Source organism: Rhinolophus hipposideros (genome assembly GCF_964194185.1).
Source record: "Rhinolophus hipposideros genome assembly, chromosome: 9".
NCBI lineage: Eukaryota > Metazoa > Chordata > Mammalia > Chiroptera > Rhinolophidae > Rhinolophus > Rhinolophus hipposideros.
Window position 1 is genome coordinate 60,881,480 of NC_138055.1, and position 14,994 is coordinate 60,896,473.

Below are 14,994 nucleotides of genomic sequence, written 5' to 3' on the forward strand. Positions count from 1 at the left end.
GACTCTGCAGCCAGACTGCCTGGGTTAAATCTAAACTCCACACTTTCCAGCTCTGTGCCTCAGTTTCCTCATCAGTAAAATAAAGATAATAATACTGTGTTTCCCCAAAAATAGGACCTACCCCGAAAATAAGCCCCAGTTTAGATTGTCAGCCAGACGGACGCATTTAGTACATTATGACGATGTTCCAGAAGATGACATGACTGTATTTGAATAAATGTAGGTTGTTGTACATGAAAAAATAAGACATCCCCTGAAAATACGCCCTAATATGTCTTTTGGAGCAAAAATTAATATAAGATCCAGTCTTATTTTCAGGGAAACACAGCATAAGACCTGGTCTTATTTTCAGGGAAACACGGTAGCACATACTTATGTACATACTATGAAGTTACATGAATTAATGTTGGCAAAGCACTTAGATCAGTGTCTGGCACATGTATGCTGAATATTGTGTTTAAGAAAGAAAAAAAAACAAGGGAAGGAGAAAAGAACATCTCAAGAGCTTATTGTCCTTGGCAATGTTCTTCCCTCCAAAAGCTGTAGGAAATCAGAGTACAGTGAAGCGAGGAGAAATTTCTGTTTTCCTTTAGCCTTAGACTTGCTACGGTGGGAAAATCTACCGTGGAACCGAGTTTTAGTTGTGTTCTTGGCTACTATGTCCATCTTAGTGAAACCTGGTCTTCAGAGTAAACCAATGCCCACTGAGGAGGGAACTGTACAGTTATGCTGAATGACTGACATCAGCTGGGATGCTTTCCGGTTGTTAAGTCATCCTTCTTACCAGTGCACTCCTGCTTCAAAGAATCTAAGTTGATAAACAGAAAAGGTTTTCTTCGTGTTTTTTTTTTTTTTTTGACATGCACAGAACAAAGACCTTAATTATCTAGAGGGAAATTTTAGAGCAATAAACACAGTGAGAAATACAAGGCTGCTCCTATTGTGTGTGTTTTTATATCGTTGACATCATTGCAGGAAGCAAACTGCCAAATGAGGGCCAAATATTCCAGAAGGACTTGCCACTGTGGAACCACAAGCAACCTTCATTTAATGTTCTGGGGGTGAAAGAGTTCTTGCAGAAAACAGATGAGAAGAACAGTAAATCTTCTGTTCAGGGAGCTGAAATAGCCCCTTCTCATTTCCCTTTTAACTCTCCCTGCCCCAATTTGATCCTATTTGCCTTAAATTCCCACAGTGCTGCTCTAGCCTCTGCTGAGAAAAGATAATCAGCTTTCCACTCCCCTGCTGATGAACTTGGCCGCTATGTGGACACAGCTATCTCCTGTTATTGTAATTAGACACTGAACTAACAGATACTGAAACCACATGCTTTGATGTATTTTGACTAAATTACACAACATGAGGGTGTTCCTCAGGAAATAGAATTGGAATTCATGTATCCACAAGTCACGTCTTCAGCCCAAAACAATCTGTTTCAAACAGGGAGACAGATGTGGGGGAAAATGTCCTGGTTACTGCCACAGTGCACTATCTCCCACCCGCACTCTTACATAAGGGCAGGAACTATTTTTTTCAATTACAGTTGACATTCAATATTATATTCATTTACGGTGTATAGCATAGTGGTTAGACAGTCACATAACTTATGAAGTGATAGCCCTGATAAGTATAGTACCCACCTTTCAGCATAGTTATCACAACATTATTGACTATCTTCTCTATGCTGTACTTTAGATCCCATGACAATTTTATATCTGCCAATTTGTACTTCGTAATCCCTTTACCCAGCCCCCCAACCTCCCTCCCACCAGACAACCATCAGTTTGTTCTTTGTATCTATGTGTGTCTGTTTTGATTATTCATTTATTTTGTTTTTTAGATTCCACATATAAGTGAAATCATATGGTATTTGTCTTTCTCTGTTTGACTTATTTCACTTAGCATAATATCCTCTAGGTCCATTCATGTTGATGCAAATGGGACGATTTCATTCTTTTTTATGGCTGCGTAATATTCCATTGTATCTCTCTCTCTCTCTCTCTCTCTCCATATATATATATATATATATATATATATATATATATATATATATATATACCACAACTTTTTTATCCAATTGTCTATTGATGGACACTTACTTGGCTTCCATATCTTAGCTATTATATATGAAACATCCTTCTTCGTATCTGGTTTTAAAGTTCATTTTGTCTGAAATAAGTATTGCTACCCCAGGTTTTTTTTTCATTTCCATTTGGATGAAATATTTTTTTCCATCCCTTTACTTTGTCTGTGTGTGTGTTTCAATCTGAAGTGAGTCTCTTGTAGGCAACATATGTTAAGAGTTTTGTTTTCTTATCCAGTCAGCCACCCTATGTCTTTTAACTGGGGCATTTAATCCACTTACATTTAAAGTAATTATTGATATGTACGTAGCTATTGTCATTTTATTATTCATATTTTTTATCTTTTTCCCCCTCTTCTCCTTAAAGAAGTCCCTTTAGCATCCCTTGTAATACTGATTTGGTGGTGATGAATTCCTTTAGCTTTTTCTTATCTGAGAAGAACTGGAAATTCTTAATATTGAGTTTATAAGATGCCCTTAAGAGTGAACCCATCTGGTGTCCTCCCCTTTTTATTTCATTCTTAGAACGAGGAGGTAGAAAGCTCTTGGAAAAGCTGTGTTGTCACTTGTGGATGGCAATCAGTGGAAATAAAGACTCCTTAAAACCTCTCAAATCAAAGGAAAGAAAACCTAGTAATGGTGATTAGTTCCCACCAATCTTGAGCTGATTAATTTAAAAACTTTCAGTGGGAGGCAGGCAGGAGGCTGTGGGGGATAAATGTTGCCCATCAAGCTTACAGCATCTTTCCTAAAGGACAATCGCATGAAGGCATCTTCTGGAAATGCCAGCAATTTAGATTCACTTCTTTCCTGCCCACCCACCCTATGCCCCCAAACAAATAATCAGAGTCATGGGAGCGTTACAAGCCTTGCACTTTGCCAGGGAGTATCTATTTTCAACCTGCCTGGCTGTGGGCTTATGGTTTCTCACACGTGAGCTACCCAATGTGGTCCAGGCACAGGGAAAGTTCCAGCCCTAACTTGTCATAGAAAATATTCTTCTCTACTTCATATCCACTTCAGAGACCTCGAAACTTCTGTTCCCTATTCCTCAAAAGACATTTATTTCTTTATTTCACTAATTATATTACTAAACTCTAAATGAAAAAAAGAAAAGAAAATGGACCCATTACCGAGTATTTTGTAAGGCAGAATACAATAATTTGACCATATCCCCTTGTGTTTCTTCAGGCTAAAGTACTCTAGTGCAGAATACCTTGAAACTCTTTTAGTTATATCCCTTTAAAGTTTTATACATCTTTTGAACACTGCTTCATTAGCTTCTGACATTTTCCTTTGTATGTAGATGGAAACTGAAATTGTGTTTTCTTTTGTTATAGGTCAGGTGCTGCTGTCAAAAGCTCAGCCAAATACCAAATTTCCCCGAAAAATAAGACCTAGCTGGACCATCAGCTCTAATGCGTCTTTTGGAGCAAAAATTTATATAAGACTTATTTATATTAAAATAAGACCCGGTCTTATATAACATAACATAACATAACATAACATAACATAACATAACATAACATAACATAACATAACACCGGGTCTTATTTTAATATAAAACTGGGTATAATATAATGTAATATAATATAAAATAATATAATACTGGGTCTTATGTTAATTTTTGCTCCAAAAGACACATTAGAGCTGATGGTCTGGCTAGGGAGGCCTTATTTTCGGGGAAGCACAGTACAGGAAAACAAGACTCCTTCAGTAAACGGAAGTCAGGGGAGGAAGAACATAGTACATATTATTTTATCTACCAAAAACTAAAATTTTAAGTTTCTTTTAAAACAGGAAAATTAATTTGACTCCTTTGGCTAAAAGACTGCTTGTACTAATAGGATAAAATAATTCTCTATGAATTGGCATAAGAGATGCTTTAAAGTTGCCCTAAAATCTTTACACCAATTACTAATTATCTGCAGTAATAAAAAATCATCTCATTGCCACCCAGCTACCCTATTGGCACTCAATATTTAAAAATATCATCAAAAATAAAACTGTACTTCTACTGAATTCCTCTGCATATCACTGATGTTTCTAACATACCGTGTTTCCCCGAAAATAAGACCAGGTCTTATATTAATTTTTGCCCCAAAAGACGCATTAGAGCTTATGTTCAGGGGATGTCATCCTGAAAAATCATGCTAGGGTTTATTTTCCAGTTAGGTCTTATTTTGGGGGAAACACGGTATAAAGAATTCCTGTAGTAATTCCTTTTTTCTTGTCAATTTAATGTTATTTTATAGGAAATTTTAGATTTTCTTCAACAGCCAAGTAAGAGGAAGATGATATTATACATGAAAGAAATCCGTGGAAATATTTATTTTGACTTTATTAAGTTTATTGGGGATGAAGAGGTGAAAAGAGGAGGGAGGTTCCAATGTTCATTGCAGCTTTGTTTACGGTGGCCAAGACATGGAAACAACCAAAATGTCCTTCGATAGATGAATGGATAAAGAAGTTGTGGTACATATACACAATGGAATACTATTCGGCGTTAAGGAAAGATGATATAGGAACATTTGTGACAACATGGATCGACCTTGAGAGTATAATGCTAAGTGAAATAAGTCAGACAGAAAAAGCAGAGAACCCTATGATTTCACTGACGTGTGGTATATAAACCAAAAACAACAAAAGAACAAGACAAACAAATGAGAAACAAAAACTCATAGACACAGACAATAGTGTAGTGGTTACCAGAGGGTAAGGGGGTGGGGGGTGTGGGAGATGAGGGTAAAGGGGATCCAATATATGGTGATGGAGGGAGAACTGACTCTGGGTGGTGAGCACACAATGGGATTTATAGATGATGTAATACAGAATTGTACACTGGAAATCTATATCATTTCACCAACAATTGTCACCCCAACAAATTTTTTAAAAAAAGAAAGAAATATAATAAAAAACAAGAAAAAAGGAGGGAGGAATTAACCACATGTATTCTGCAGAGAGCCTACACTTGTTCCTTTTGCATCCTTCACACATGTCAACTTTCTGCTGCAAATGAAATCATAATGCTATTATTTAGCCTATGGTCCCATTTCTTGCTGATAATAGTATTTGCCCACTTTTTCATCCTTACCTTTCTTTCTCTGTGGCCCATAGCATAGTTACTTCCCCTCCTTGCAGCTCCTCTCTCTTCTGGGAAATTCTTTGACCTTGCAACTCCTATAATCTACGCCTCTTTAGACCTGCTCCTGAGCTCCAAACTGGTACTCCTAACTTCCTACAAAATACTTCCACATGGAAAGTTAGAATACTCAAAACTCAAGTCATTTCTGCCCTCCTTCTCACCTTTAAACCTATGCCTGCTCCAGTGGACCACTTTCAAGAACCAGCAGCCAGTGGCTAAAACCTGGCATCTTAACTCTTCCCTGTCCCATGCAGTTGGTCAACAGCATCTCTGACATCGCCTCTTCTGAGCCTGGCCCTTGTTCTTAATCACTGCCTTATTTGAAGCTTTCATTATTTCTCACCCAGATGTCCGTTTGAGCCAGACTCCTAGATGTCCCCGCCTCTAGTTTTGCTCCCTAGACTTCCCAAGCAGCTTTCCCACTGCCATCACTGTCCTGACTCCATTATGTCCTTATCTAAAGTCATTTGGTTAAAATTCCAGCTTATTAGGACATTAATTGCTCTTGTGTGTGAAACTTGCTTGCTGCTCCCGTCTTATCACACTCAAAGAGACTGTCTGCGTTCCAGCACACTAGCAGACACGCCTCACATGTTCTCATGCCAACCTGTCTTTGTATATGCATGCTCCCTCTGTCAGAACCTCCCCTCTTTTATTTGCTTGGTTAACTCCCACTCATTTTTCAAGAGAACAGCTCAAATGTCACTTGTTTAGGTAAAGAAAGGTTTACCTAATCCAACCCCTCCCCACTTCCGTTGTTTCCCAAACCACCAGTGACTAATCTGAATTAGGCTACCATACAACCTTGACTATTCATTTCTTCTAAAACATCTTTCTTCTGTAGTACTGCTGCTTATTGACTCTTTCTGCCTCCTCAACTCAGCTCTAGGAGGACTGGAATTATATTGAGTTTATCTCCTTTTCCCCAAGGCCTAACGTGCAGTCTCAGTGCTCAATACATGTTTGTTGAGTAAAGATATAGATTCACAGAGGAAAAGCAGCAGATCCACCTTACTTGTCTCCTGCAGATGTTTTCCTGCTCTGGGCCCTATACTATCACTACCCTTTCCACCATATTCAAGTTAAGGGGATATCCTCTAGATGGGGAAAAAATTACTGGCCTCTTTTAAGTAGTATCCAATGTCCTCTGCTAATAAATTGTTCGTTCAGAGTAGAAGCCAAAGTCCTGATAACAGGCCTTCAAGGTCCTGTCAGAATTTCCTCACTCCACTCTCACTGCCTTCCTGACAATACCGCCTGCAATCCAGGCTTTACTATCTCTGCTCCAGTCACATGGGCCTTCTGGATCATTCCTGAAAACACCAGACCTGCTCCTATCTCAGGGTCTTTGCAATTACCTAGGATGTTACTACAGAATGCTCTTCTTCCAAGTAGCTGCACTTTAAGGTCTTTGCCCAAATGTCACCTTCTCCGTGATGCCTTCTTTAACCACCTCTTACACCTCACACTTCCTTTATTCCTGCTTCCCTACTTTGTGTTTCCCTATAGAGTGTATATATTTTAACTATTTGTCTCCCTCAATGAGTGTAAGCTCCCTCTGGGTAGGGATTTTTGTCTGTTTTATTCCTAGTACACAAGTGCTCAGTGATCATCTGGCAAAATAGACAATAGTTTTTCAAGCTTTTAAAAAGCAGGGCAAACAGTAAGTCAGACTACCTAATTTAAAAACAGGCAAAAACTTGAATAGACTTTTTTAAAAGAAGACATACAGCTGGCCAATAAGGACATGAAAAGATGCGCAAGAGCTCCAATCATTAGAAAGACAAAACCACAATGAGATACCACGTCACGCCCATTAGAATGGCTACTGTTTAAAAAAAAAAACAACACACAGAAAATAACAAGTGTTGGTGAGGATGTAGAGAATTGGAACCTTGTGCATTGCTAGTGGGAATGTAAAATAGTGATGTGGAGAACAGTATGGTGGTTCCTCAAAAATTTTTAAACATTACCATATCATCCAGCTATTTCACTCTGGGAATATATCCAAAAGAACTTAAAGCAGGGACTTGAATAGATATCTGTATACCCATGCTCATAGCAGCATTATTCAAATAATAGCCAAAAGATGGAAGCAAGTGTTCACTGATGGATGAGTGGATAAACAAAATGATGTGCATACATACAACAGAATATTATTCAGCCTCAAAAAGGAATGAAATTCTCACAATCTACATATGGATGAACCTTGAAGACATCCTGGTAAGTAAAATAAGCCAGACATAAAAAGACAAATGTTGTATGATTCCACTTACATGAGGAAACTAGAGTGGGCAAACTCATGAGACAGGAAATAGAATGGTGGTTGCCAGGTGCTGAGGGAAGGGGAAAGGAAAGGAGTTAGTGTTTAATGGCTGTGGAGTTTCAATTTGGGAAGATGAAAAAGTTCTGGAGACGGATGATGGAGACGGTTGTACAACAATATGAATGTCTTTAATGCCATTGAACTATACGTTTCAAAATGGGTAAAATGGTAAATTTTATGTTATATATATTTTCATTAAAAAAAGCAGCAGCACACAGTTGTTGTCTTAAGCTCTAGTAAGAAGTCTAATATATAAGGCAGGTAGATATGAAGCTGCTATGTCAGAAGCAGGAGATGGAGTGCCAGGATGTGTCCGCGTCCACTCTGCTGGGTACCGCCTCACTGCCTCCAGCACAGACCCCTCCAGATATTCAAAACCATCACAGGGAGGATCACAGCTCCATCCTAAGGTACGTGTGCATTGGTTTCGCTCTTCTTAAGGACAAGAAGTTAAAAAGTTATTCCTGGCTCCATTTGTAGGAGGAACTTAGCAAGAAGGAACAATGCCATCACCAGCTGGCCTTGGGCCAAATGTCACCATTGACTTATTTTTACAGAAATCACTTTGTATCCCAGTGGCAGGGGGGAAATGTCAGAGGAAAGAGCAACATTAAATCACTGTCACCCATTATCATTAATTAAGTCACTGGCACATTACCATTAATGTCGCACACTTTCTGAGCCCTTTTCCATAATAACTCAATCCTCACAATCTGACAAGTAAGTATGATCTCCAATTTGCAAATAAATAAACATTCAAAATTCAGGGGGCGTTACCCATAGAGAATGACATAAATGGGAATGATTTCAGGATAATCATCAGTAATATTTATCAAGGATTAATTAAGACACTAGCTCAACATTTTCCATGGACTTACTGGATTTTATACTTCCAACCAGCCTGTTCCTACCATATTTGATAGTTACTACCATTATTAGTCCTTTTTATAGAAGAGAACACTGAGGCTCAACAAACAAATAATAATCCCCAAATTAAATAGCTTAGCAAATGATGGACTGCACAAAAACATCTCAGTCCAAAATCCATGCACTTAATCACTATTATTCTTTTCTGCCCATATGGGTCCTCGACTCTGATTGTTTGGGGAATTCTAATCAATGCTTCTTTCAGCTTTGAAAACAAGTACAACTGATTAAGTCTCCATAGGTCCCTGTGTTTCTAACTCTGAGTTGAGGTAAAACTAACAAAACAAATCAGTATTTTTATTCCCTACACATAAATACAATAAGACACTATTTCTGAGACTAAGAACAGATTCCTAGACCTTTTACAATTCTATAAAAATTTATAGTCAAAAATATTTTTGGGCCAGCCCGGAGGCTCAGGCTGTTAGAGCTCCATGCTCCTAACTCCGAAGGCTGCCGGTTCAATTCCCACATGGGCCAGTGGGCTCTCAACCACAAGGTTGCTGGTTCAACTCCTGGAGTCCCACAAGGGGTGGTGGGCTCCGCCCCCTGCAACTAAGATTGAACACGGCACCTTGAGCTGAGCTGCCGCTGAGCTCCCGATTGGCTCAGTTGGTTAGAATGCGTCCTCTCAACCACAAGGTTGCTGGTTCGACTCCTGCAAGGGATGGTGGGCTGTGCCCCCTGCAACTAGAAAACAGCAACTGGACTTGGAGCTGAGCTGCGCCCTCCACCACTAAGACTGAAAGGACAACAACTTGAAGCTGAACGGCACCCTCCACAACTAAGATTGAAAAGACAACAACTTGACTTGGAAAAAAGGCCTGGAAGTACACACTGTTCCCCAATAAAGTCCTGTTCCCCTTCCCCAATAAAATCTTTAAAAAAAATTCTCAAGATCAAATAGTTAGAACAAATAGTTACATTTGGGTCATTCTTTCAATGTCTCTTTTCTGTAGGACTAAATAATCTGCTGATGGACAGTGTCAGTCATTTCCTATCCTTTTTGAGTGTTTCTTCCGAACTTGCTCCAAGGATGTCTTTTTATCCTCCAGAAACTGGAGAAAAGAGAAATGCTTTGTGGTTTGTCAACGGGGCATTCAGTCTACAGGACTGCCCCATGGGATTCAAGGGCTCTGGGCCAGTTGAAACAAATATTAATTTGCAAAAGTATCAGGCACAGGCTCCAACTGGACAACTCCAATAGACAGGCCAGGGGAAGGAAAGGGCAAAGTCATAGCAGGGCTGTAAGCCAATGGAGAGAGTAATTTCAACCCTTCGTCAGAGGCTTCCAGAGACTATCTCCTTCACAAAATTCATGAAGTGGCTTCTTTAAAACCATTAAGCATTATATATACTAATTCTTGCAACAAAACCTGTATGTGATGTGGGTGTTTTATTTAGTTTAAAGGTTAAGAACCTAACCACCAGCTCTTCATACTGTGTCACTTTCAGTTTTGACTGCTAACCTAAGTAGAGACCCACCATTCCACTAACTCCGGGGACACTGTTTCTCTGTCTTCCATTATAGACTCGATTCAGCTGGAACATCTCACAATAGGGCCAGAGTGTGTGTGTTCCTCTCACCTGAGAACTGGGGATAAAGGAGGGTCTTACCGAGTTCTCCTTCAGTTGCAGCCCCTCCCCATTAGGAAGAGAGGACCTTCTCTTAGTTGTGTTCCTGCCTGGGGTTGAGGAAAACGCCCCAGCTTTCTTCTTCACAGTGAGTACTTCACAGCTCGCTTGGTCTTCATTGTGTGTGCTCTTCCCGGCATTGATAACCCTGGAGAAAAAGCCAGAAAAAAAATGGTCAGACAGAGTGATTTCCAGAAAGCTGAGAGCTTAGTCTCAAGAGTCTCAAGAGGCAGTCTCCATGACTGACACAACAGTAATGCAAAGGACCTTTTATGTAGCACACATTAAAACACTCACTGAAGTGTTGTTTTGAGTGCAGCTCACCTTTGCAGGTGTCTGATAGATGTGATCAACTCCACCGAACCATTCTAGTCAAAACACACGAACCATTCTAGTCAAATCACTCTTGGTAATTACAAGGAAGCTAGATCTGAAGGCTCAGGGAATTGTTGCATTTCTCCAAGTGATAAAGAGCAAAACTATCATTAATCTTATGAAAGAACAAGGCAGTAATCGACAGCGCACAGAACACTGTAAAATCCAAGGGAACAGAGAACTATATTTCACTGCTGCCATATCCACTTTCACTTTACACAGAGAAGTGAAAGGATCAAAGATTCACTCTTTTAAAAATATCTTTCATCCTGTATCTTTTCTCCTGTAGAATACTCATCACGTTGTGTCATCATCCCAGGCTACGAGGCACTCTGATTTGGCCACATAATCATATCGTGGCATGCTGACACTGCATTGGCCTAATTACTAAATGTTGCAAGCATAGGAATGCTTCCAATAAACATACTACATCATTCACATACCGTTTTCTGTATCAGGTGACTATAGACTGAGCCCTTGGGTTTCAGTACCTTTTTCTTATTAAGTAATTAAACAGCAGCTAAAATAGATTTCCGGAAAGAGCTCTTCTTGATTTGCCATTGGCTATTGTTGTTTTGGTTTTTTTGTAATTTTTTTTTTTGTATTTTATTTTTTTTACCAAAACTACAACAGTGTCACATGCAGTGACAGAGCAAGTGTGAAGGATATAGAACTCAATTGGCAAGGAAAGAAAAGATGCTTTTTTTAACGGTAAGATAAATGGAAGTCCACTCTACATGTGTGGAACGTACACTGCTCTATCAATCTGATTGTATTCCCTACAAAAAAGTAGAGGATAATTGTTTTCAAATGACATTTTTTATGTTTTAATTCTGAAATAATTATAGACTCAGAAAAAATTGCAAAAATAGTACTGTACAGATGTACCCTCCACCCAACTTCCCCCAATGATAACATCTTACATAACTACAGTACAGTATCAAAACAAGCAATTGACACTGATATAATACCATCAACCAGACGGCAGATCTTATTCAAATTTCACCATTTTTCATCTCAAATGGCTTTTCGTTTTGAAAATTGTATAGATCTCCGTAAGCCAACACATACACGCCACCACCAAACAGAAAATGAAGAACAAATTGAGATTTGAGTAATGCAAGATCTAAGAAAGTGTATTTCAAGCAGTCTTCTGCCAAACCTTGGGATTCTATGGAGGTGTTTCACAGGTTTTAACATTTACTTTAAGTTCCTTTCTTAAATGTATAAGCATTTTGGGGGGAAATGCAATTGAAAAGTTCATTCTCATCTGTTACATGTGAACAAATGCATGCCAGTTCACATATGTTGGGTAGCTTTGGTATAAAAAGCCTTCCATCATTCCTCTTTGACTGACCAATATTATTTGATTGAAAGAAAACTGTCTTAAAAAAATTACCATTTGCAATTACAGTCAGCCCTCCGTATCCATGAGTTTTGCAACTATGGAGTCAACCAACCTCGGATTGAAAACAAGATTTTCAGTATGCAGTTGGGAATTTGCCAATGTGGAGGGCCAATTGTGTGCATCATGTGACGCCATTTTATTTAAGAAGAGATTTGAGCATCCACAGAGTTTCGTATTTGCTGAGGTCCTAGAACCAATGCCTTGCAGATACTGAGATCCAACTGTACTTACCTATGTATTCTAGGGAAAAGACCATACCAGTCATTTATTATCTCCCCTATTTCAAATTTCTGTGGTAATCAAAACTGCTTCATTGTTCCTATTGGGTTTATTATAAATTGCAACTTAATTACATTTTAATAAAGAAAACCTTACTTTTACTCATTGTACATAATAGTTTTGTGTAGTATTTTTTTTTTTAAGTAGAAAATTGCTTACAGAATTTGAAAATCTTTGTCCTTAGGGGCATGCGTAAGGAGGTGGGAATCCTTGCCCATCTCTGAGAGGTCAAATCTGCCCTGGGTGTTCATCATATCCTCTTAAGGATAGGAGAAAGGAGAGTTCAAGGTCTAGTTTTCTGCCCCACCTTCACTTCTCACTAAGGAGACATTTCCATATGGTTTAAGAACACAATGTAATTCTTGAAAAAAACAATGGGGCTACCTGCATCATGACTATTATTATTACCACACTTACTACCTGTGCTAAATAATTCACCCTAGGCTCTACCGCCAGGAAGTGGCACAGCTGGGATTCAAAACTGAAGCCTATCTTGACCGCTAACCCAACCTCTTCCTATTATTATAAGCGGGGACTAGCGTCAATCTGTGTCAGGCCAAGCTGGACTGTCTGGGGAAGCACAGAATCAGCAGATAGGCAGGCTCAGGTCCAGGATGAGAAAGGGGAATTCTCTCCTAGCTTCTTTGGCCATTGGAGGAGTTTGAGACAGGGCCCAGAGGAAGGATGAAGGATGGGTGGTTCAGATTTGCCTGTCTCTACAGGAGCCCATGCTTAGTCCAGGAGTTTGCAGCTGGAGCTCATAACACAGAAGATGCATTTAACCGGAGTTTCCCTTTTGTGTCCATCCTCAGAGAATAAAACCAGGCAAAGGAAGGAAGTTCGGAACATCACCTGCCTTTTCTTAGCCACTAGTAGCGACATCCCAAGCAACATGTTCGAGATAGACAGTTTACTGGATGGTGATGTTTCATCCCCATCATCTCGCACAGAAGCATCTTCCCTAGGTACAGGTAAAAGGAAACTTCGGATGGGAAAACCAGTTCGTGACAGCCATCCTCTCCATATTCCTCTGAAAAAGCATGGCTGCTATTTCTGGAACTTGGCATCATCCTGACCATTGGCAGCAAAACTTATGCTGTAGTCAGGTCTTTTTTTTTTTTTTTTTAACAAAGACAGCATCACTGATCTCCAATAGCTACATGCCAGGCTGACTCATCTGCCACTGCTGTTTTCCAACAGTCAACAAAGCTTCTATAATTACACAAATCACGAATCACTGCCCCCTGAAAGTGCTTTAATCTCTTATCTCTCTTAGCGGATATTAAACTCCAAAGTTGACTTAAGTTCAGCAAGAGACTCTAGAAACTTTATTTTCTGCCCGAGAAACCTGGGACTCTGGAAGACGGTGACTTGTACAAGGTCACACAGCTCAATACAGCAGAGCTGTGAACACACTTCTGAGCTCACAGCTCTTTCGGCTCCAGTCTCAGTGGTTTTATTTTCCTATTGTATATCTATTCTTATCAGCACTTGGTTCAGAGGACTGTACTGCAATGACTCATCAAAGCTAGAGAACTGCGAAAGAACAATCACGGGTGGCCTTACTTTGCCATTTCATGCGGAATACAGCTTGTGAATGACATTAACTAGCTATCACAAAGCCAGAAATGGCAATGTAGTGGGAGAGAGCAGTCCCAACCCTGTAAAAACCTGTTTGGTCAGGTATCTGATAAAGTCTTGTTAATTTAAAGCCACTGCCTTTTTTTAAAAAAATACAACTCTTATCCCATATTTTATATATTATTTCAAATTCCTTACTCCAAACAGCTTTAGGAGAAAGTCCTGATTATTCTCAATTTATTTTGCTCTAAAAAGCTTGACATCCATCAACTTATGCAGAGGGTGCCTCAAAAATGTATACACATTTTAAGAAAGGAAAAAACTGTATTAAAATTGTAATACTCAATATATACCAATAACAAAAGATGAATATACGTCACGCGTATACATTTTTTTGGCACCCCTAGTATATTTGATTTTGTTCTTCAAAGGCAAATGCTTTGTTTACTAAATGTAAATAAAACCTTTAATTCCCCTAAAAGTAAATTGAAAAAAACTTTGCTTCCCAAGTTAAGGAGCATCATGCTGTTAATAGATTCAATAATTTCTTTAAATGGAAGCAGCTTATTTCAACAGCTACACTCTCTTCTTGTCTAATGTGCCAGCATAAAAGTCAGTACCGTTTTGAGCTCAACTATAACACATGCATTCTTTACCTAAACAATACCTACCTGTGATGCTTAATTTTAAGACTATAAAACAAAATGCTGGTGGACCATGAATCATCATATCTTTGGTGACCTTATTTTTCAATTTCCCACAAAGCAGGAAAATGGCTTCCTCGACACTAAACTGGAGGCAATAAAGCATAGTGGGTTAAGAACACGGGCTATTGCCCCAGAACGTAGTAACACAGCAGATGTTCAACAAATGTTTGTTGAGTGAATAAACAAAATCAGACAGAAGTCAGTTCTGCTACATCCTAGATGTAGAGTAATAATAGTATCTCACATTTGCTGAGAATTGTGTGCCAGGGACTGTTGTTAGCATTTTACATGTAGTAATTAATTAACTCATTTAATGCTCTTGTCAACTCTATGAGTTAGCCACCATTATTCTCCCCATTTTAAAGATAAGTCACAGCTACTGATGGCAGAGGGTTTGGTCAAGTTACTTAACTTCAGGAAACCACGGTTTCTTAGCAGTCCTTGATGGATTAAATTCTGGGAGTTGCTAGGAGTGTGTGTGTGTGTGTGTGTGTGTGTGTGTGTGTGTGTGCGTGTGTTGGGGAGAAA

General features: G+C 39.1%; 1 protein-coding gene across 3 annotated transcripts in view; it reads right to left on the reverse strand.

Annotated features, from left to right (window-relative positions):
- PPM1H (protein phosphatase, Mg2+/Mn2+ dependent 1H) overlaps positions 1-14,994 on the reverse strand; it is a 244,575-nt gene that overhangs the window by 136,724 nt on the left and 92,857 nt on the right. For all 3 annotated transcript variants that reach the window (XR_013994038.1, XR_013994039.1, XM_081060277.1), the window contains exon 2: positions 10,099-10,264. Coding sequence is in view for 1 of the 3 variants with exons in the window: in XM_081060277.1 (XP_080916403.1) it covers positions 10,099-10,264 (166 nt within the window). In the remaining 2 variants the exon portion in view is untranslated. The remainder of the gene's footprint in view (positions 1-10,098; positions 10,265-14,994) is intronic.